The following is a 21,875-nucleotide window of genomic DNA, read 5'->3' on the forward strand; positions in this document are numbered from 1 at the left end:
TACAGGAATTATGGGACACCATTAAGTAATCAAATATTTGTAATAAGGGATTTCCAGAAGAAAAGAGAAAAAGGCATCAAAATCCCATCTAATGAAATAATACCCAAAGATTTTCAAAGTCTTGGGAGAGGGATAGACATCCAAATCCAGGAAGCTCAAAGATCCCAAACATATTCAACCCAAACAGATCCTGACTGAGGTACATTGTAGTAAATTGTCAAAAGTTAAAGACTAATACTTCCAAAAACAGCATAAGTGTCAAGTCACATAAAAGGGAATCCCCATTTAGAATAATATCAGATTTGTCAGCAGAAACCTTACAGGCCAGGAGAGAATTGAGAAGATATATTCAAAGTGCTAAAAGAAGAGGGAGGAAAAAAATTGTCAGCCAGGAATATGATACTCGGTAATGCCATCATTTAGAAATTAAGGAGAAATAAAGTCTTTCCCAGATGTGGAAAAACTAAGAGAGCTCATCACCACTAGACTGCTTCTACCGGAAATGTTTAAGGGAGTCCTACATCTGGAAATGAAAAGGCAATAACTACATTTATTAAAATACAAAATTATGAAACACACAAGTAGAGTATAGATACACAAAGGAGAAAAGAAGGAAATGCCACAAAGATAAACAATAAGAAAGGGGAAAGTGAACAAAGGATATACAAAGCAATCAGAAAACAATTAATAAAATGACAAAAGTAAGTCCCCACCTATCAATGATAACCTTGAATGTAAATTGATCAAATTTTTCAACTAAAAGGTATACGTTGAATAGATAAACATGACCTAACCATATGCTACCTACTTTATCCAGAGCTCTTATACACTCTTGATGAGAATGTTAATCAGTATAGCCACTATATTGAATAATATATATAGAAAAAAAAATAGAATTGCCATATAATCCGGCAACCCTACTTCTGTGTATATATCCAAAGAAAGCAAGATCAGTATGTCAAAGAGATGCCTGCACTTGTATGTCTGTTGCAGCACAATTCACAGTAGCCAAGATATGGAATCAATCTAGGTACCAAACAACATATGAATGGATAAAGAAATTGTGGTGTGCGTGCACGTTTATTTGTTTGATTGATTGAACTTTATCCAGCCTTAAACAGGAAGGAATTCTGCCATTTGCAAAAACATGCATGAACGTAGAGGATATTATTCTAAGTGAAATATTCCAGCACAAAAATACAAATACTGCATGGTCTTGCTTATATATGCAATCTAAAAAGCTCAAATACATAGAAACAGGATAGAAGGAAGGTCACCAGGGGTTGAGGTGGGTGGGGGCATAAGGTAGCTGTTGATCAAAGGATACAAACTTGTAGTTATAAGATGAATACATTCTAGAGGCCTAATGTACAACATGGTGACTATAGTCAGTAATGTGTTATAAACTTGAAATTTGCTGAGAATAGATCTTAAATATCCTCAACAAAATAAATAAAACAGGTGAAATTAATTGTAGTTGGAGTTTTTTTTAATTTAATACAGTATATCCAAAATATTTTACATTCTTTTTTTCATACTAAGTCTTCAAAAGCTAGTCTCTGTTTTACACCTACAGTATATCTCAATCCAGTGTAGCTCCATTTTGGATGTCTCACAACCGTATGCGGATACTATCTCACTGAGGGTTAGAAGGTGCTTTACCAAGACAGACTCAAAATTGGATGCCGAACCAGTAAGATGGTTGCTTACCAGTACTTCTGGTAAGCTGTACCAGAAGAAATTGATGGTTACTTTAAGTTCTTCCTCACTTAAAGGGTCATTTGAACTCGGAATTTAGAAAGGCTAAAACCACTTCAAGTCCAAAATAAATAAATAAATCTTGGTGACGAAGTGTCTGGGGAGATCAGTGAAGAAGGTAGTTTAGAGCAAAGGTCCTTCAAAGCATCCTCAAATCGTACTTTAAGGAGTTCCTGAAAGAATTAACCCTTTATGACTGGCACTGGCCCTTTTGAAACTGTGAGTGTGACAAACAAACTATAGTGAAAAACTCTGGGAACAGGCTTCCAACGTATACCTTGTATGACTTTAGAGAATTCCAGTACAATCAGAAGCAAAAACAAAATGTAAACCAAAAGATTCAGAGCATGACCTTTGTAAAAATGTTGCCATAACAAGCTAAAATTGTGTTTTAGATATGTTACATAAGGAAAAGATTAGTGAGAGACAAACTTTTATCCCTAAATTAAATTTAGCTTCTTATCCAGAAAGCAGTATTTCTCTAGCCCAAATTACTTATCTTGGGTAAATAGAAACCTCACTTTCTAACCCTGTGTTTTTTCCATTTTGCTGAACAACAAATTCTTTAATCCCATTAATACAATCAGGGTGAGTTTTCTTTTTTAGTTAATTTTATACTCGGCTATGGTCAAAACCCTCACACAAAGCCAAGCAGCAAGCTGGGTGGGACCAATGGAAATGGCCAGATCCAGAAACCTTGTGGGGGGCAGATCTTTGTAAGATTGTCCTGTTTGTGGGTTAGTGCTGGATAATTTATTTCTTGAGTTTTCCACCTAGACAATACAACATGTGATATTTTCTAAATGATCTTTGTGGACTTTTAAATTAAGAATTTTGAGTTTAGTTTTGTAAAAGAGATGAAGAATTGAATACAGACTGAGTTTAAAGAAGGAATTTCAAGAGCTAGAGGTGCAACTAAGGCGTAAGGAATGAGAGGGGTACTCATATTTTTAAAATTAGTTTTCAGCAGGAATTGAATACTTTTTTTAACAACTCGTCTCCTTCACAAAGATGATAATGTTGCCATGCAAAGGTCAAAAGCACCTGTTTTCTACTCCTAGTCCTGGCCTGTTGGGCCTGGATGTCGGAGAGGGTCCACTGATGGCCATTCAGCTCTCCTTCCTCTCTGAAGGGCCTGAAGGGGAGAACTCTTTAGGGGCAGTGAAGTAGAGCTAAGCCAGCAGCCAGACAAAGACCAGATGTCATGAGAACATTGTAGGGGGAAGCAAGACAACAGAATGCAGGTAAACGTACCCTCCAGACACTTCCTGCAAACCCAGTCCCTTTTGTCTGCATTAGCGAAAAGCTTTTGACTTCTGCTTTTGTTGTTACATAAAAGTAAGATTTTTCATTTTTGTTGTTTAAATTAAAATCATAAAGTTCAATTAGAGAGCAGTAGGACAGAAAATGGAGAATGAATCAAAAGAATAGAATTCACATTTCCTTAGGTTTTCCCAGAAAGCCACAGATACAAACTATATAAATAAAAATGTGTGGTATTTGCTATATTTAGGCAGTAGGATACTATTGTATGCAGAAGTCTGATATGGGAGTAGCATGGGCGGGGGGAGAAACTCAACATTTTCTTTTTAAAAATGCTAAGTCCCAGTACATAGCTTTCATATAAGAACTGTGTTTTGCTTCTTAAGTTAGTAAATAGTAGCAGGTGAGCCTCCTGGTCAAGAAAAAAGTCTCTGCAACTCAATTCTGCCATCATCCCATAGAAGGCAAAGTGGAAACGAACAGTCTTCCTTTGAATAAGCAGTTACTTCAGAAGCTCCTTGTTTTGTTTTGTTTTTTAGTTTATTTTTCTGTTTTCCAGTGTAGAGATCTGGGAGCAAAGTATATTGCTATGTACACGACAGTATCGGTTTTCCGCTCGTTTCATCTTAAGATGGCCTTTTACGCTGTCTGCATGAGAAAATGAAATGTCAGAAGGAAATGCATTCAGGATTTGATTGCTAGAGCAGTGAGGTCTGAATGCAAAGTTAGAATTGCAGCCCAGTTTTATTCTCATTCAGGTTGTTACGACCATAGTCATGTATCAGAGGTTAAAAGGAGATATTATTCTATTAAATGGAATATAAAATGGTCTGCAGAGTTCAGGAGAGAAACTGCTCAATCAGATCTATGATGTAAATATATGTGTGGATTTGATTAAACTCCTATTCAAAGAATATCGATAGATGTGACCTTTTTTTTTTTTCAGCAAGCAATCCACATTCAACCCAAGTAGTAGCTTACATGGCCTTGCATAATAATTTGTATTTATACCTGGTAGACATTGCTGCTAGTGAAAAGGGATAGTTTTTCTGACATATTTGAGAAGTATCTTTGCAGGTAATTGGAGATCCACTTAATAAATAAATATAGTAAATATGAAGTAAGGAGGTTACAAGCTGAAGAAATTATTTGAATAGACTAAGAAGCCATTAAACATTTGAGTTGTCTGTGACTCTTGCTGGTCATACCAGTCTTCATGAAAATAGCAGATCTTGGGCAACCCCTTCGGGTCCCCTCCCACTGTGGGAGCTTTTCTGTCCTGTCAATAAATTCTGCTTTTTCAAAAAGAGAGAGAGAGAGAGAAAGAGAGAGAGAGAGAAAATAGCAAATCTTAAGAAATTACTTAAGTGAGAAAACTTGTTGAAATTGGCCAAGTCCAAGAAAACAATACTCAGATGCATGTCGGCAGAGAGTAGCCACTGCCCTTGGATTTGGTAAAAATCCCATCCCAAGATGTTTTTCTGATAGTGGAATTATATTATGAGTTTTACTGCTAGAATTCTAATTCCACTGTTGGAGCATTCCAAAGGAAGGAAGCTGTATGCAGCTCTGAAATTATTTAGAATTGACCTGAGAATGAAAATGCAAAGACTAAGACAAAATCTTTAATAACATAACCAAAGGTAAAAACTGTCCCTTAGACACACCATCTTTTTCTCAAACTCTTCTTCGCCCTTTTTAATGAAAGGCACATACCTGAAAGGGCTACATGGTGAAGACTGAGTCGTAATTTAGAGAGTGAATTAAGGCCACACTTACTAGTTGGGGGCATTATCCACAACAGGCCACCTGACAGCATGACTGTTCTTTCCACTGCCACAATGCTTTTTATAGCCTCATTTTTAAACATCCCATCTCATTTTTAATGTGCCCTACCTAGGACTGTGTTAATTCTGGTGTAGTGATTACTTTGTAACATGAAATTATATTCATTAACCCATCCTCCTTTTATGTTGTTTGTCTTCCCTTTTCTACGATCTGACTGTAAAAATTGTGAGAGCAAAGGTATAATCTTCAATTTTGTTGTTATCTGTTTAATGCCAAAGTACCAACAGCAGATTCCCTACTGTATTAATATTGATGAGTCTAATATTTTCTGACCCAGGGAGTGTCGAATTTTAGGTTAGCATGGAAGTATATATCCAAGGGTAAATGAGATCCTGATACATTACAACAATTATCATAATACTATAAGAAAAGGATTGGCAGTAGTGGGAAACTGCCAGGTGAGGGGTAGGTGGGATTGGCAATTGAGGAAAACTACCAAGGGAGGGAGGGGCATACCTCATCAACAAGGGTACCTGAATAATGAACATTTGTATACCTATCCCTGAATTGTACCCCACATCTTTAAAATAAAAGGAAAATAAAAATAAATAAATACAAATTCATGTGACAATGGTCAGGCAAGTAGAATCCAGATATAAATAACCCTTGACAAATCCTTATCTTTTTAATGTCTGCTTTCAGAAGATAAATTTAGAGGCTTCTCTTCCTTCTTAATGAGCTCTAGTAACTATCCAAATGAGTAACCATTGGAGTCCACGTACAGTGGTCCAATTTCTTACTTTATTTTTAGGCTCAAAGTGGGTAATAAAATCTGTTCTTCATTTACTACTACCTAGGAGATTCTCAGAAAATAAATTTGTGTTTTAAGAACCTCAAAAGTATGCATAAACCACTTTTCTTTCTTACAGAGATAGAACCTCAGTCCTAGGCAAGGCAGCTGTACCTCAGTGCACGCTTCAGGGTTCACTATGCATGGTATCTTGACAGTGGAGGCCAAGTGGGCGTGGAAGAAATGGACAGGCCTTTGCTGAGTGGAGGCTTGTGAGGTTCAGTACTGACAGGATCAAACCTTAGGGGTTTTGTGGAAAACATTAGAATGGTGGAACATTGAAGACAAAGATGCGTCCTTGGAGAATCCTGAATCCGGAACCTATCAGGCATCTGCTGGTGACATCCATATCCACATTATTTTTATTTTTCTATAATTTGCCATATTATGAGTTCAAAATATGTTTTCTACTAGATATGGAAAATGTATTCCTCTTCCCACTCATACATTCAACAAAAGTTTATTCGGGGTATGCTGTGTGTTCTCAGCCCTGGGGACATGTTAGTAAACAAAAGCAGTCTTTGCCTTTATGTGAAACATCTAGTATTTGAGGTCAAGAACGAAATAAACAAGGGCTTTTTTTTTTTTAAAGTGAAATATAAGATGGGGGAAAGTGCTACAGAGAAAAATAAAGCAATGAAGAGGGATAAGAGTAGGTATTACAGTTTTAGATTTTGATGGCCAGGGAAGGCCTCAGTGTCAAGGTGACATTGGAGTGAACACCTGGAAGAGGTGAAGAATGGTAGAATTCCTTTGGGTTTCTGGGGGAAGAACTTTTTGGACAGAAAGAAGAATAAGTTCCAGAGGACCTTGAGGAAGAGTATGTTTACCATGTTCAAGGACAGTCAGGAAGCAGAACTCTGGCACAGGGTGAGCACAGGGAGATGACTGAGAGGTTGGACCAAAGCAAGGGGCGGCACGAGCACACAGTAGGATTTTCAAGGTCATTTTAAGGGTTTCTGGTTGAGAAAGATTTTAAGGACAAGAAGTGACTGGAGTATACTCTCTCTTGCATTTTCACAGGCCGCTGTCTTTTGGGAAGGCTGCACATAGGGGGCACAGAGTGAAACTGGAAGAACAGTTAGCAACTGCTAGAGCCTGACACTGGTTACAGGCACAGGCATTCCTCAGAGATATTGTGGGCTTGGTTCCAGACCACCCCAATAAGACTAGTATCACAATAGAGTAAGTCATGTGAATTTTTTGGTTTTCCAGTATATATGAAAGTTACGTTCTACTATACTATCATCTGTTAAGCATGCAATAGCACTGTCTTAAAAAAACAGTGAACGTACCTTAATTTAAAAATACTTTATTGCCTACCACCTTTTATCAGGATAGCAAAAACTGCTTTCATCCTATCTGACTTCTACATACATGACTTCTAGTCCACGTGGTGGCTACAGAAACAGAGATGAGTGTTATCGTGTCTGGTGTAAGGGCACATCGGCATCCCTGATAAAAACCACAGGTTTGGTAGCATGAAAGAAGAGACTGTTTAGAAAGTAACAAACAGTGTCTGCCACAATATCATTTACAAATCTCTTTGGTCCAGGTTGACCATTTGAACATTGATCAAGTTTTCCTCTATGTACCCCAGAGCTGGCACATCAGACCTTTAAAAGGCAATTTACTAATACACTTCTTGCTGCCTCTTCACTTTTCCTTTCACACCAGCTTTAATTTAAAACTTCTATTTCAAAATTGTCTTAGGAAAAAAAGTTGCACATCCTGTTTTCTCTGAAAGGAAAAAAGGAAATAGACCATCCCAAGGATGGGGTTGCATAGTCAGGAAGAAGTACGACCTTCCTACTCCCCAAAAAGAGAATACTAGGAGAAATCACTGAGGAGGAAAATTCTCTGAAGTTATGTTCCTTGCTGTTGCTCTTCAGGGCTTTGTTCAGAGTTGGGGTTTTTTTGTTTTGTTTTGTTTTTCCACTCAGAGACAATTTTATTTTGTCCGCAACTCCTCTGGACAGGATTTATATATTTGGATGAGTCTGTAATCCTGGAAAGACATGCCTAAAACTAATAACCTGCTGAATAGTTCTGAGATTAAAGTTTTATTAGATATTTTGAAGAAGCATATTTGGTTTACTTTCAGTAAAAGTTAGACCTAGAGATTGGTAAAAAGCAAAACTGCCATGACTGGGTTGTGTGGCCTCTGTCCCTATAAGCCTTTTAGGTCAGAAATGGAGCACAGCATTAGAAGTTCACAAACCCACATAGGTTTCCTTTCCTTTATTTGTTTCAGCAACAACAGAGCAGGTCTTGTTTGCTGGCCTCCCTTTCACCCTCTTCTCTGCCTTGACTTTTCTTCTGGTCTGATGACTCATGCGCTGCCAAGCCTCTGTGCTGTGCCTTTTGTTTGCTGATTGGCACACTGATCTAATTTATTTGAAACAACAGCTTTGCCCCTGGAGCTGTGGAATTAATGGATGAGATGGTTTTTCTTCATGTATTTTGCAGGAGAATTTTCCCAGTAGTATCAGCTTCTTTAGAGACTAGCAGAAAAGTGCCCCTATCACCTTTTCTTCTTTTGTCCCCTTTCAAGTAATCTCAAAAAAATTGTTCTTCGTTCCTCTTTCATTGTATAAGTGTTCCAGCTTCATGAAATAATATGCCTTACGTGGGGTTTCTGAATCTGTGTTTAAACTGCCTTTAGGTCATTTCACTAAACTTTGTTTCTTTCGGGAGTAGTTCTTTCTTGCATTTTGAGTTTGTCATCAAGGCAGTTTAGAGATAGATTAATTAATAAATTCCCACAATGACTGAAATTTAGAACCATGTGTCCTCCGGTTGTCATCTAGTTCAATCCCGGGATTTCACAGTGCATGTAGTGGTGTGCAGTTCTGATGACTTTTTTTACTAGCAAAAACCCTTAATAAACCCCCATGTGGCTTTCTGAGATAATGTTTAGCTTGTTATTCTTTGCTTTACTTTGTTACATCTGTATTAAGTTGGAATGTGTATCAATTAGTAATGCTTTTAGCTGCAAGTAACAATACCTGATAAACAGTGGTTTAACCCATAAGGATATTTGTTATTCAGACTTAACATGATTCCCAAGGTAATAGTCTTAGGGTTGGATCCAGTTCATTGTGTCATCAAGAACCCAGGCTCTTTCTGTCTTTCTGTTCTCTTCAAGCCTAGCATGTTGTCCTATAATCTTTATGCCTAAGGCCATGTCACAGGGTATCAGGTTCAGGAATCATGTCCATGTTTAGGAAGGAATCAGAGTAAGGGACTAGCACCAGTGGCTTTTCCTCTAAAGCCTGTCCCTTTTTATCAGAAAGTGAAATCTCTTTCCCAAAAGTCCCCTAAAAGATTCTTAGTTCTCATTGGCCATGATATTACATGGTCTATCCCAGCTGCAAGAAAGGTTGGGAAAATATATATCTTAGGTTTTATCAGTCTTTGTAGTGGGAGAGACATAAGAGTAGAATGAGTTGAGAATGGTTTATGATCGGCCAACTAATAGTGTCTGTCAGAGTAGTCATCCTAAAATAAACGTTTATAAAATCTATATTTTCATATCAATGGAGATAATGTAGCTCAAAAGTATGGGTTTTGGAGTCAGATTGCATAGGTTCAAATTCTAGTTTCATTTCTTGCTTGCGTTGACTCTGAAATTCTCTCTTGCCTTGTTTCCTTAACTGTAAAACAGGAATAGGAACATTACCAATTGTGTATGACTATTGCAAGAATAACCTGAAGCTAACACGTAGGACCTCACTAAATGTCATCATCATCAACCAAAGTTCAGTACCCCTACGTGGGTGCTGGCCAAACTCAGACCACACTTAATGTCTAGCAGCTTTTTTCCCACTTTTGAGCAAAACTGCTTGAAAAGGTAACACGTCACAATTACCAGCTTAAAACTGACATATACAAAACCCCAATCTGACTAAAAAAGTCCCTAAGAGAAAATCAAAACAGAATCTGCCTGCCTTTCTTGGTACAATGTATAGCTGACATGTTCTTTGGTTTGGAAATAAAACACTTTTGGTTTTCTATGACTTCTTCATGTGTTGGGGCAGGATGGTGAAAGGCTTATTTTGACCAGAATGTATCAAATCAAGAATTTGAGGCCTTGCTCTAAATTGCAATACACACACACACACACACACACACAAGTTATATATATTGATTGGTATAGAAACTTTTTTTAAAAGTGCCAGAGCTACAGGGGAAAAAATATATATCTATATTCATAAATATATGAATATATATATGAAATAAATATATATATATGATAAATATATCTATAGAAGAAATCAAGACCCAAGAGAGATAGGGGAATTCAAGGAACTGTTTGAAACATAGTAAGTGCTCACTACATAGTTGATGATGAAAGAAATTTTGTTGAATGAGAAAATAATTTGAAATTCTGCAAACTTTACAATGTTCATAGCAGCTCCTGTTCATTAAATCCTGAGAAGTGGGTGATTCTAGCAGAAAAGCAATGGAGAGAGACCCAGAACAGCTTCTAGAAAGTGCTGTGGTCTCCAGGCTGGAAAGTAGATTCACCATGGAATGAACCTTCAAGCTGAGTCTTGTAGAATAACAGGAGTAGGAAAGAGAGTAAACAACCTTATCCAAGCCAGCTCACCTGAGGCCTAGATTACCGGGCAGGAAGGGGGCTTCACACGACTGTAGTCCCAAGCCACAAGAGCCATCCAGTCACCAAAAACCAGAGGTCACAGCCCCTCCAGTGCAGACCCTTCTTGTGCCTGACGTTCGGGATTCCTGATTTCTCATCTAGTAGACAATAACTCCAAGTTGGTATTCATTCAGCATCTAAAACAAATGAGGATTACAATTCTAACTTAATTCCTTATCTAGATAAATTAGTCAACCAGTCTCCTGTAGTATTGCCTCTCATGTGCCCAGTAAGTTTCCAAACTTGTTAGCTTGGAGATGAAGTCAAGTCTCTAGCAGTAATTCTTGCTCTCCAGGTGGTTAACGCACACTAGGTGTGCTGCACACATGCATTTGTGAACAGTGTCCTGACTGCCATTCTTCTCTGACTTTGTCTTCAGAAAACCCGTTATGAAATTTATGTCAACATTCTGAAGGAAGGAGGCAAGCAGCTCCTGAGTCACGACGAAAGTGAGGCCGCAGGACTGAAGAAGTCACATTCGAGTCCTTCGCTGAACCCAGATACATCGCCCATCACCGCCAAGGTCAAGCGTAACGTGTCAGAGAGGAAGGATCACCGACCTGAAACACCAAGCATTAAGCAAAAAGTTACTTAGAATCCATCTGCGGCCAGGATGCTGGTCATTGAGCAAAATAGGGTTTTTCAAGATCTTTCTGGTAATCCGTGAATATATTTAAAAAACAAAAGTCTGTGACAAAAATGGTGCATTAGTAATTTTTTCTATTGTATACTTTTGTTAGTTTCTGTACAGATTGTCTTTGCTCTTGATTTCTTTGCTTTGATGATTTCTGCAACTTGATAACTAATGCACCTTTTTTTGTGAGGAGGAGGGATTTCAGAGTGAATTATGTATCCCTTCTCCTTTGGTTTTCTCTTGTTTGCACTCTGCTCAGTTGTTTTATGTACTCTCAAATCAACGTTAAACTTTTTTTTTAAGGTTTAAAAACTTTAATCCATTGTGAAACACTTAACTGGACAAACTGTAGTTTAGTCAATTCTAGCCAGAGTTAGCATAAGCCTTTATATGTGAAATCTCGCCCAGTCACGGAGGTAGAATTGAGCACCCACAGACGCTCAAGCAAGACTCACAGGGCTAGAAATCCAGATGCTCCCGTGGGATGCAGCTCCGCGTGCATCCTAGAGCTTGCTGAGTTTTGACCCTGCTGGAAGCAGGGAAGGGGGCATGAGGACCGCAGTGCTGGAGAACTTAGGGACGCACATTAGCTTGCTTGCAGTGTCGATTCCATTTCAGCCAAGCAAGGGAAAGAGGAAGTGGAGGCGTTTTGCCGTTGAGGGCTGAGGAAAGACTGATACCCAGTTACTTTTGTTTTCTTAAGGATGGTGGCAAGAATTGGCTCTCGGGGAGCTGCCACAGTAGGCGTGTGTTTGGTCTGCAGGAAATTGTTACCTCACTCCCGCAGGATCTAGATTAGAAATCCAGAATCATCTCCATCATTGGTACCCTTCCATCCAGGCATAGATTCTTTGTTACTCTGCATATATATGTATGTGTTTTATGTTTGTGGGCATTGGGTTATGTTCTTATTGTGATATTGGGGTCTTTCGTCCTAACGAAATAATCAGAAAAATGGAACCCCTTTGTCCTTTCCTTAAGTCAAGATTAAATAAGGGAGGAAAAAGTACCTGCAGTTGTCCACAATGGATATTGATTCTTTAAAATAAATCTGAAAGGAATAGTCTGAATGAGTTATGGCTGGAAAAATGAGGGAGGGATCTGCTGGTTTCATATCCAAAGTGGCTCCGTTTATTCTTGTCTCGGTCTCTTTGATGGCCACTTCACTCTGCTACTACTGGACTTTCTCCTAAAAATACCTTCTCTATTTTAACTCATTTCTTTCTGTCTACTCAAAATAGTTCTATTAGCCTTATAGCCATGAGCTTGTTCCAGTTACAGCCCCTTTGAAAACCAGGGTGAAAGACAGAACATTCTCTGATAGAGGAAGAGAAAGGAGAGAAAGTTTAGCCCATTCTGACTTAGACCTTTTTGATTTCCTAACCTTGAAAGTCTGTGATCCCTGACACTGTAATCTTTACAAATTTGTGCAGCTTCAGAACTAATAGAATCACTTTTATTATTCTCTTTCCTCCCATAGAAACGTTCTCTAGTTCTACTCAATATGTTAGTTGAAGGTACTATGACCAAAGATTAGCTGCTCTCTATGAATAGCAGGGTTCCAGTGAATTTGAGAAAACCTGCTATAAAACCACGGTAGTTTCTAAGTGGTATATTATTATGATATACCAGCATTTATTTACAGGATTATTTATTAAAGTTTGCTTTCTTCACCTATAAAAATATTTATATTTGCTGATGTCCAGAGCAGAAGGGTAACCTTAGTTACCCTCTCTAAGGTTGTAGTTGCCAGCTTTGTGATAAGTATTTTGCCACATCTTTGAGAAACTCACTCTAACTCTCTGTCTTGGTTAGGTAAAGACAGTGACTAAATTTACATTTCAGATCTGCTAAGCAGGGTAGGTACCAACATGGCCCATGTACCTGATTTTTGTAACTTCTTACTGAATCCAAGATTTCCACAAGCAAGTTATCCTTCTTCCTGATAACCTTAAATTGTCAGCATTTTTTTCGGGCCTAAATATTTATATTAAGCAGAGGGGAGAGAGGTACCTAGATCATGTTATCTATGAGCTTCAATATTGAAGAAAAATTAACTTCCCTAACTGGCTTGAATGTGTTTGCCCACAGTGTATGTCAATGTATATAGAATGTCTGTGTGTGTTTTACTTATGGTATTTAATGTACATTGAATGGTACCTTGCTACAGTATTTCTGGCATTTAGGTTAGTCTTGAAATACTCAGCTAGCATCAGCACCACTACAGCACTGTTCCTGTCACATGACTCACTAATGTTAACTCCAGAGACTTCTGGATATGCTAGCAGTCGTCAGATAAGAAGGTCTCTTTTGATACTGAGGTATACCATGTTTGCATAGTTTATCTTTAAAAACAACTTTTAAGGTTCTTTGTGAGCCAGGATCTCAGATTGCCCTAGCATGATGCCTGTCCATTATTAGAAGATGGGCTGAGAACCTCTTTCTTAAGGCCTCTGGGAGGTTGCTGTATGTCAGTGCATGTAACAGGCCAAAAGTTTATCACATGAGGGAAAATAGTACCTGATTTAACTAGATTCTGAGAGTCTGGCTCATAGCCAAGCACAATTGTGTTTGTGATAATTTCTTCCCTCTGGAATCTAGTCAGAAGAAAATGAAGAGGTTTCCTCTCATAGCTACTCTAAGCCCAACTCACGGTACAGGAGAGCATCCCTTCTCCTTTCCTCTGAAGGTACTCCACCCCACCTCCATCCCCCACTGCCCTTCCTCACCCCCAGCTCAGTGCCCAGGAGCCTTGGGATTTCTCTCCGTGTGATGAATCATCATTGCTCTTCACATAAATACACTTATATTAATTTTTAGTATAGAAAAATCTTGATAGCCATCAAAATACTTCAGTCATAGTCTTGCTGCAAAATGACCATAGGAGTGGCCTGTGTAAAACCTGAGTCTGGGGGGGTTTGTTCCCACCTCACATGCTGGCTTTTCCAGGAAGGTATCAGGGGTTCCTTGTTAGCAATCAGAACTTAATTACTAGCATACAGAGTCCATTTCTTATTACCAGATCATAGATATTTCTGAGGTGCACTTTTTAAAAACACCATTTTGCTAATTCTTAGCAAAGTCTAATTAGATCAAGCCATGCTTTTGTGCATTTTAATTATTCTCAGTAAAAACCAACATGTGGGAGAGTCCTCTGATAGAAATGTAGTTCCTGGATTATGTGCAACCTTTTTTATCGCTCTTAGGCAAAGAGGAAAGAAAGCATTTGCTTATACAGTGGTCTTGTGCCAAACACAAGACCCTCTATGCTTCTCCAGCTGTTATTCTAATCCAGAAGATGAGGACTGGTTCCTAGGTGGAAGTGGCATGAGGGAATTAACTCTAGAAGAGGAAAATCTTGCTGGCTTTCCAAGGTCAAGCTAGGTTTATATTTCACCCTGTGGCCAAACCACAGAACTTCTGAGGTTGGGGAAGAACTGATATAACCAACAGGGAAACAGGCCCTTTGCCGCCTAAGCACAAAGTTACACAGAGCTCTCTGCTGTCCTTTGCCTTTTGTTCCCTCTATCCTGTGAAGATCCCAGGTAGATGCTCTTAGGTAAGGCAGGGCCTGCACCTCCACTCTGTCTCTTCCCCTAATTATTGACAATTGGAAGAAAATTGACCTTAAAGAAGCTTCTCTATTGTCTTTCCTTCAAGACCTTCTTGGGCTTACTGAATTGTCCTTGGAATTTTAATTCCTTTGGCATTTTTCTGTAGTCATCAGTTAAGCTTATTTCAGCCTGAATTCACAGGAAGTTTCTCAGCCTTGTAGGTCCAAATCTCTGAAGTTTCGCTCTTGTGGGCTCGGTCAAGTTTTCAGCAGGTTGGTAGCCACCTCTCTTAACGTCAGCAATGAATTATCCCTTCAATTAAATGACTGAATGTATTTCCGTTGTCAAACTAGCATTGTAAAAGGAAGAACCAAAGTGGCATCCTAGGACTTGTTAAAAGGTGGAGTCTAGCTTATGAGTAATAGTGTGACTTGGGGCTTGAATGGTGTCTGCTTTTGCTTCAAGGCATCTAAGTTACTCTGACAGAAAAAGATCGGTCAGCTTTGCAGGCAGCTGAACCTCTGGTCCTTCCATCTCGCTCCATAGCTTTCTGACTGTCTTTTCTCCCAGGCCAAGCTACTGGCTTGTCCCAAGTCGGCAGATCTCTTTCCACCAGTCTTTTGACATCTTACAGCATCAAGACATCCAGAGGACTTGAGATCATCACACAATAATACCATGGTAGGTAATTGGTAGCAATAGAGAGGTGCTTTGTCACTCCTTCCCCTTTCGGATTCTTTTTTCCATCTCTCACCCCTGAAAGGAGGACGGAAGTTCAAAGTCTTTCTCCTTTTGGACCTACCGTAACCAAAACCCAAGTGGGCAACCTTCTGCTTAGGACAATAATTGGCCCGTTGCATGCAGAAAGAATGTCTTCATAGAGAGAATCTCAGTAAATACTTGAATCTGCATGAAAGTTTGACTTGAATGCAACAGCAAGAAAATTCTGCAAGTTAAGCAATTGTATATATACAATAGTTTTCCTTAAGTCTCTTTGGTTCGTCCTTTGTAGTTTATGTGTGTATCTGTAGTCTTGCAGGCTTTTAAAGAATATTCGTACAGGTAGTATGTCAGACGTCAAAGAAAATGCTTTCTGTCATTTGCCAATGTTGTATTTGTGGGTATTTATAGTTGTGTGTATGTATGTGCATCAATGTGTAAATTGTGTATCAGTATGTGGTATATGTACATCAAAATTATTTTTGTCCTTAATAAGCGATGTAATATGAAAAGCAAGTAAAAACCTCATAGGATTGATTATATAATGAAGTTGTTGAGAGTATATATAGTGGTATTGTTTTATTAAACTTAAATTCATATGATATTTTGATTAAATTTTTTTAAATAAGACTTTATGCTAGATATTCCGTCTTTGAGCTTTGAATCACCAGGGCAAAAATGACTTTGGACTAACCTTGTGAATCTATTGCAGTGTACTGTGTGCAATACCAAGGGGATAGCTCCTTGGAATTTGGGAAATACAGAAAGAAAAGGAAAAAAAAAAAGGCAACCTGTGCAGTCTTAGCAACTTTAGTATTAAGAGCACTTAAACATAAAGTCAAACGGACAGTTTTGGGCTTATTACAAAATGTGATGCTTTAAAGCACACGTTCTTTATTGTTGTAATTAGTCCAGAAGAATATAGCTTTCAGAAGAATTCAGTACCCACCCTATCATTTATGTATCTGTGTATATTTTACAGGAGATCAAACCACTCTCCTGGTGCCGTATCCTTACTTTGAAGAACTATGGAGCACTAAAGTTTATCAGGGCATCCCAAGATTGGGTACTGTATTCTAGGTTTGCAGTTGCACAAATTAGCATCTAGTGTCACAGGTATAAGAATTTTAGGACCAGGTTTAAACTTTATTTAAATATTTTTATACTTAGGTCTCTTTTTCCTGCCTCTCCCCAAAGAAGAGCCACTGGCCTTAGTTGTTTGAGCTTACTGCTTATATTATAGAGTGTAAATAGATAACTAGAGACTACAATTTTATTAACCAGCATGTTTGGTGTATTTAAATCAGTGACTGAGTGTGTTTGAGTGAGTGGTTGAGTGCAGTGTCTTTTGTTTAATCACACTGCCTCGTGTCTTTGTATCTGATTCAGAGAATGGGAATTGTGGGGTGGGAGACTAATCTTCAGCTCCAGGCTGCAGTAGCGTGTTAGTAGTTACACTTGAGTTTTTGTTTTTAATTAACTCTTCAGTCTCGAGCTATTTTTGCAAATATATCATTTTTCTTCATTTGTTCTTGACGTGCAGTGGACTGGCTCTGTGACTGATCAGCAGGGTCTTAGTTTTGCAAGAGTATTTCCTTTTGAGAATTGCTGTGATTCACAAAAACAGCCATTTGATTCAGAAATCATATAGAAGAGGAGTAAGTGAAATAAAAGTTTCCTTTTTGGGCCTTAATCATTTGAAATATTTGGACTTTAATATAAAGCCATGGATGTTATAAAGCCAAGTAGCCATTTGACATGGATAGTAATATCCACTCTATAGAGAATATATATGCACATTGATTCTTTAATGCCATTAAGATACTTTTTTTTAAACTATAGGAACAAGAGTAATTAGACCAAATTAAAGTTGGAGGGACAGTAAACCAGTTGCTTTTCATTTAGGGTAGCCATGCATGTAGTCAGTCCTCTGTTCCTGAGATTCAGAAACCGGTTTACTGTCCCCTTAGGTACAGAAGGGGAAAAGTTGACATGTCTGGGATCTCTGCCATGTGTATACACGCTTGCACACATGCACACACAGCGAATGTCTTAAGGTATCCAAACATAAGAGGTAACATGCAGAGGTCCAGAGTATTCTAAAGAGGTGATAAACAAAGGGGGTGGAAACTGCATCATGGGTGTTTCCCAAGGGCCAGGGTGGAATTTGAGCTCCGGCGTCTGACTTTGAGATACATTGCATTTGTAATGACTAAGTGAAGGTATACATCCCACATTCTTTCTAGTGGACCACCATATTGAAGGCTTTCTTGTGATTCATAAGGGGCAGCTTGCCAGCGTCCCTCGGTGACCTGGGCTGATATTCCAGAAAGCCGGTGTGCACCATTGTGCCGGGTGGCAGAAAACTGCTTGCTCTGCAGATCATTCCTTTGGGAAAGCCGTGCAGCTGGTGGAGCTATGAGGCACTTACTCTGGGAACACTGATGCGGATCGTCCACATTCCCCTCCGAGCTGTGCTGAAAAGAGAGCGCCAGTGGAACGTGCTGAGCAGTTGAGCACTTTTCCATCACCAGCGACTGGAAGCGTGGAAATGGGAAGGAACCTACTAGCTAAGATGCATTTCCCTTTGCAGGGCAGAGAGCTGAGCTCTTACTAACAGTGTTATAAAAATAAGCACCTTAACTTCAATTCCTGAAAATATTGGTTCATGGAGAGAATTTTGAAGTTTCCCCTAGTATTTCCCCATCGGTCCATATAAACAAGTCTTCAGATACTCCTAAGGGAGTCCCAGCTCAAGGCTTGATTCAGGACCGCATTGCAGTCTGAAGCTTCTGCTCTGAGCCCTGAGTCCCAGGCCCCGCAGAGGGTGATGATGAGTCCTCTCTGCACAGAGGAGCTTCTTCCCGGCCTTCCACTCCCCTTGGCCTTCTGCTGAGCCGCAAACCATCCTGGGTTTCAAATGCCGCTTCCCCGGCTTTAGGCATCCAGGTGTCCCGATGCATTCACCCTGCTGAGGCAAGATGTCCCCTCTGACAGTGGCTGAGTCACTGAGGGTGGCACATGACAAATGTCACGAAAAGTTCTCTGAAGCTAAGGCCGTGTATTTTGCGTTTGTAAGAAGCACAGTGGCACATTGCACCCTGACCAGGGATGGATGATATCTTTGCCTTTGCACCCAGTTTCTGGAAGCGGATAGCATCTCATTGCCATGAGAAAGGGTCAAGGAACTCTACTACCTGCTTAGCAGTTTTGCTTAGTCCCTATAAGAGCTGTTGGGTGAAGGTCCACAGGCCTCCCTGCAGCCTCTTCTGTCTCAAGTTTTTGGAACCCGTTTCTAGGACAGAAATTCACACAAGTGGGGAGTCCATATTGTCAGCCTTGATTACCGAAGGACAGGCAGAAGGGCGGTAATGTGTATCTTTTAGTATAAGGCAAGCTTTTAACTTTTCCAACCTATTATCTGAGTTATATTCACTTTGGTTCAAACTAATTGACATTGTGGAACATTTCTTTACCTTCAAAGTTTTCTCCACCAGCCATTTCAGTTTCATTGCAGTCCTGGTGCCATATGTCCCCTGCAAATTGTGAAAGTAATTAGTGACAAAGTAGCAGCCTGCTCCTTTTCAGTGGCCAAACTATCCGCATTAACAGACTTGGGTAAGCTAGTGGTACCATGTCATGTACTGGAAACCTGTTCCTCATTACCACCCACCAGATTCAAGAAATGCCATCTTCTAGAAAATCATGGCATTTATGGTGGTCATCTTTTGAACGGAACAGTAGTTTGTATGGATATTGTGAAAATGTTTAAAGAATATTTTGAAAATTAAGTTTACATTTTACAATTGCTTTATTTTTTATTAAATTAGTTGTATATAAATATTACCCTATTTCACTGTTGTTAAAGTAATCCTAAACCTTGTAGACGAGTGTCACCTGATATGTATAGAAGCTGTGATATATATAGTACATTTATTGTGTAAATGTTTATGAATATAACTGTTCCTGTGTTTTTATAAGTTGGGAGTATTTTGTTGTTTTACAACAACAAAATTTATTGCATTTAAATGGTTTTTATGTAATAGAAATCATGCAAAATAGTGAAGGATTTAAAATATGTATATGACATATGTAAATGTACAAACTTTAGAAAGAAATAAATCCAACAAATTTCAATCATTTGGGGGAATGTTTTTATTTGCTTATCTTGGGCAACTGGAATAATATCTTTAAAATCCAAACAAATAACACCACACCCTGCCCACTCCATAAAGACAACCATAATTCCCACACTGGAAGATTTGGCCAGAGTAGTTGAAAGAGATGATGAGAATGTCAGACTGCTAACGCTGTCTCACCTCCATGGACTTCAGTGAGGATTTGTGTTTACATCAAAATATTGGTAGATGCTGTTAGAGACTTCAGAGGCCTATTGTCTTCTATTGGGGAATTTGAGCAGGGGAGAAATAAATGAACTTTTTGAAGCAATTTCAAGAGCAATTTGTATTCCTGTTTACTTCTCATCAAGGCAAAGGGACCATGGAGTTAATAATTATCCTAAAATGCAAATACTGATCCCGGTGTTATCGTGCCCTTTGTGTACCTTTGTGTTCTCATAACCAAACCTAATGTTAAAAATAAGGTCTGTTGACCTGGAAAATGAAAAATAAGATTCCATCCTAATCACTGAATTTCTGAATATTGGAGAGGAGGTGTTATGTTGGGGGCTTGGACTTTCTGAAATGAGGTCACTGGTTACAGCGTCGTAAACACAAATGAGTGCTGCCTCAGAACCCGTTTCTAGGACAGAAATTCACACAAGTGGAGAGTCCATATTGTCAGCCTTGATTACCGTAGGACAGGCGGAAGGGTGGTAATGTGTATCTTTTAGTATAAAGCAAGCTTTTAACTTTTCAAAACTACTATGATGTGCACACCTCAGAGAAATAATAGCTTTGTAAGGGGCGGGGGGGGAGCTAGATCCTTCAGCACCCTTTGGCTTTCTTACAGCTCCCTATTTGGAATGTGAAACTTGTCCAAAGACCACCAGAATGACTGAATAGCAGAAAGGAGAGCTTTATTGGTGATGTCAGTTTGCACACCGGGAGGAGACAGTCTCTAACGTGGACCAAAGGTGCCTTCTCTTCAAAGGGGAAAAGGCTGGTTGGTTTTATGCTTCAGGGAGTCTGTGCCACACAATAGAATCATACATATTTAGCAGCTTTGGGGGAGAATCCATACATATTTATGAACAGAGTCAAACACATGCGCAATGGATAAACATGGCACATCCCATGTTCACTTTGGGGCAGGGTTTTGGCATTCAAATGAAGTGGAATTTGACTCTTGATATCAAAAAATGAACCGTAGGACATAAAAACAGTCTGCGCGTACCTCTGTCAGCTCTCTAAAACTGGCTCCAGGTCTGCAGTTGATGATCAGAGAAGAATGTTTGTAAAGCCAATCCTCTGTCCAGAGTTGTAATGGCCCAGGTTGTAAATCAGTCAGGAGAGGGGTCTTAAAATTTGCCTGATATCTCCTATTGTTAGAGAAGTTAGCCAGAATATGGTTTTTCTTACAGCCCTAGAAATTTAGGAAGTTGTCATGCCAGCTAAACCCTGACCTGTGGGCAACTTGTGTTCCCTTAACCTCAGGTCCATTTTTGTTGATAAAGTTGAGTGCCTGCTTTGGTCTCTCAGATCACAGACTCAAGCAGAATCACCCTTTGTCCAGGTGTTGGTCCTCTGGAGGAAGGAGATCATAGTCTCTCTGTTGTACAAATAACATTAGCACCAGTGGGGTGATAGCAATCATCTTGTAAGAGGAACCTAAAACGCAGGGCAACAAATAGCTCCAGATGTCTCTAGATTCCTTTCCATAGGACTATGAGATGTGAGATTCACCTAGGAGAATGCTCAGTCACAGTCAACGTTTATTGGTAAATTGTAAGCAGTAGAAAATATTGGAGGTAGACATATTTCTTTCTAATATTATAAAAGAGTGTAAATTCTATCTGCTGTAGACCAGTGAGCATATTTTTAGAGTCAAGTGGAAGGGAAGCAGCAATATTGGAAGCCCCCATGAGTCCCTGAGAGGAAACCAGTTCAGACTCCATTCATTCCCTATTTTGTAACACTAACCTTAGATGAGAAAAATGCAAAATACAAAATATCTAGGCTGTGACAAGGGATTCTGCATAGTCTTTAATGAAATAATATGAGCAAGATGGAGAAAGAGAATCAGGACTTGAGTGCAGTTGGTGAGTGTGAAACCATTTGAGTGGGGCTAATGAAAGAAAACATAGCAACTTGAAAGAGCATTTCTAGCGTCCTGCTGCAAAGCTTGCCTTTTGGCCCCATCTGTTCAACATTTTAATGAATAACTTGACGGAAGCTACAGAAGGCAAGTTTATGAAAAATGGGTATGTCGTAAAACTGGGAGAGAATGATTATACTAAATGACAGAATCAGGATTCGAAGAAAATCTCAACAGGCAGAGAAATAGGGCAAACTAATGTGAAATGCAAGAGGGTGTAGTAGCTTTCACCTTGGTTTAAAAAAAAAAAACATGCACACAATTACACAAGGTCAGAGAGGGCATTGTGTTGCACAGTACAGCAAGCATATGGAAAAGAATGCCTCCAACTGTAATCCACAGCAAGCTCTGTGAAAGTCAGCGGTGATG

General features: G+C 39.2%; 1 protein-coding gene across 1 annotated transcript in view; it reads left to right on the top strand.

Annotated features, from left to right (window-relative positions):
- The window catches only part of LOC103262333 (PH and SEC7 domain-containing protein 3), a 268,506-nt gene extending 249,136 nt beyond the window's left edge, over positions 1-19,370 (top strand). The window contains exon 13 of the mRNA XM_008059950.2: positions 10,702-19,370. Coding sequence (XP_008058141.1) covers positions 10,702-10,917 — 216 coding nt within the window. The 3' untranslated portion in view covers positions 10,918-19,370. The remainder of the gene's footprint in view (positions 1-10,701) is intronic.
- Positions 19,371-21,875: the final 2,505 nt, after the last annotated feature.

Source organism: Carlito syrichta, unplaced genomic scaffold (genome assembly GCF_000164805.1).
Source record: "Carlito syrichta isolate Samal-C Ts95f unplaced genomic scaffold, Tarsius_syrichta-2.0.1 Scaffold304454, whole genome shotgun sequence".
In the NCBI taxonomy this organism is placed as follows: domain Eukaryota; kingdom Metazoa; phylum Chordata; class Mammalia; order Primates; family Tarsiidae; genus Carlito; species Carlito syrichta.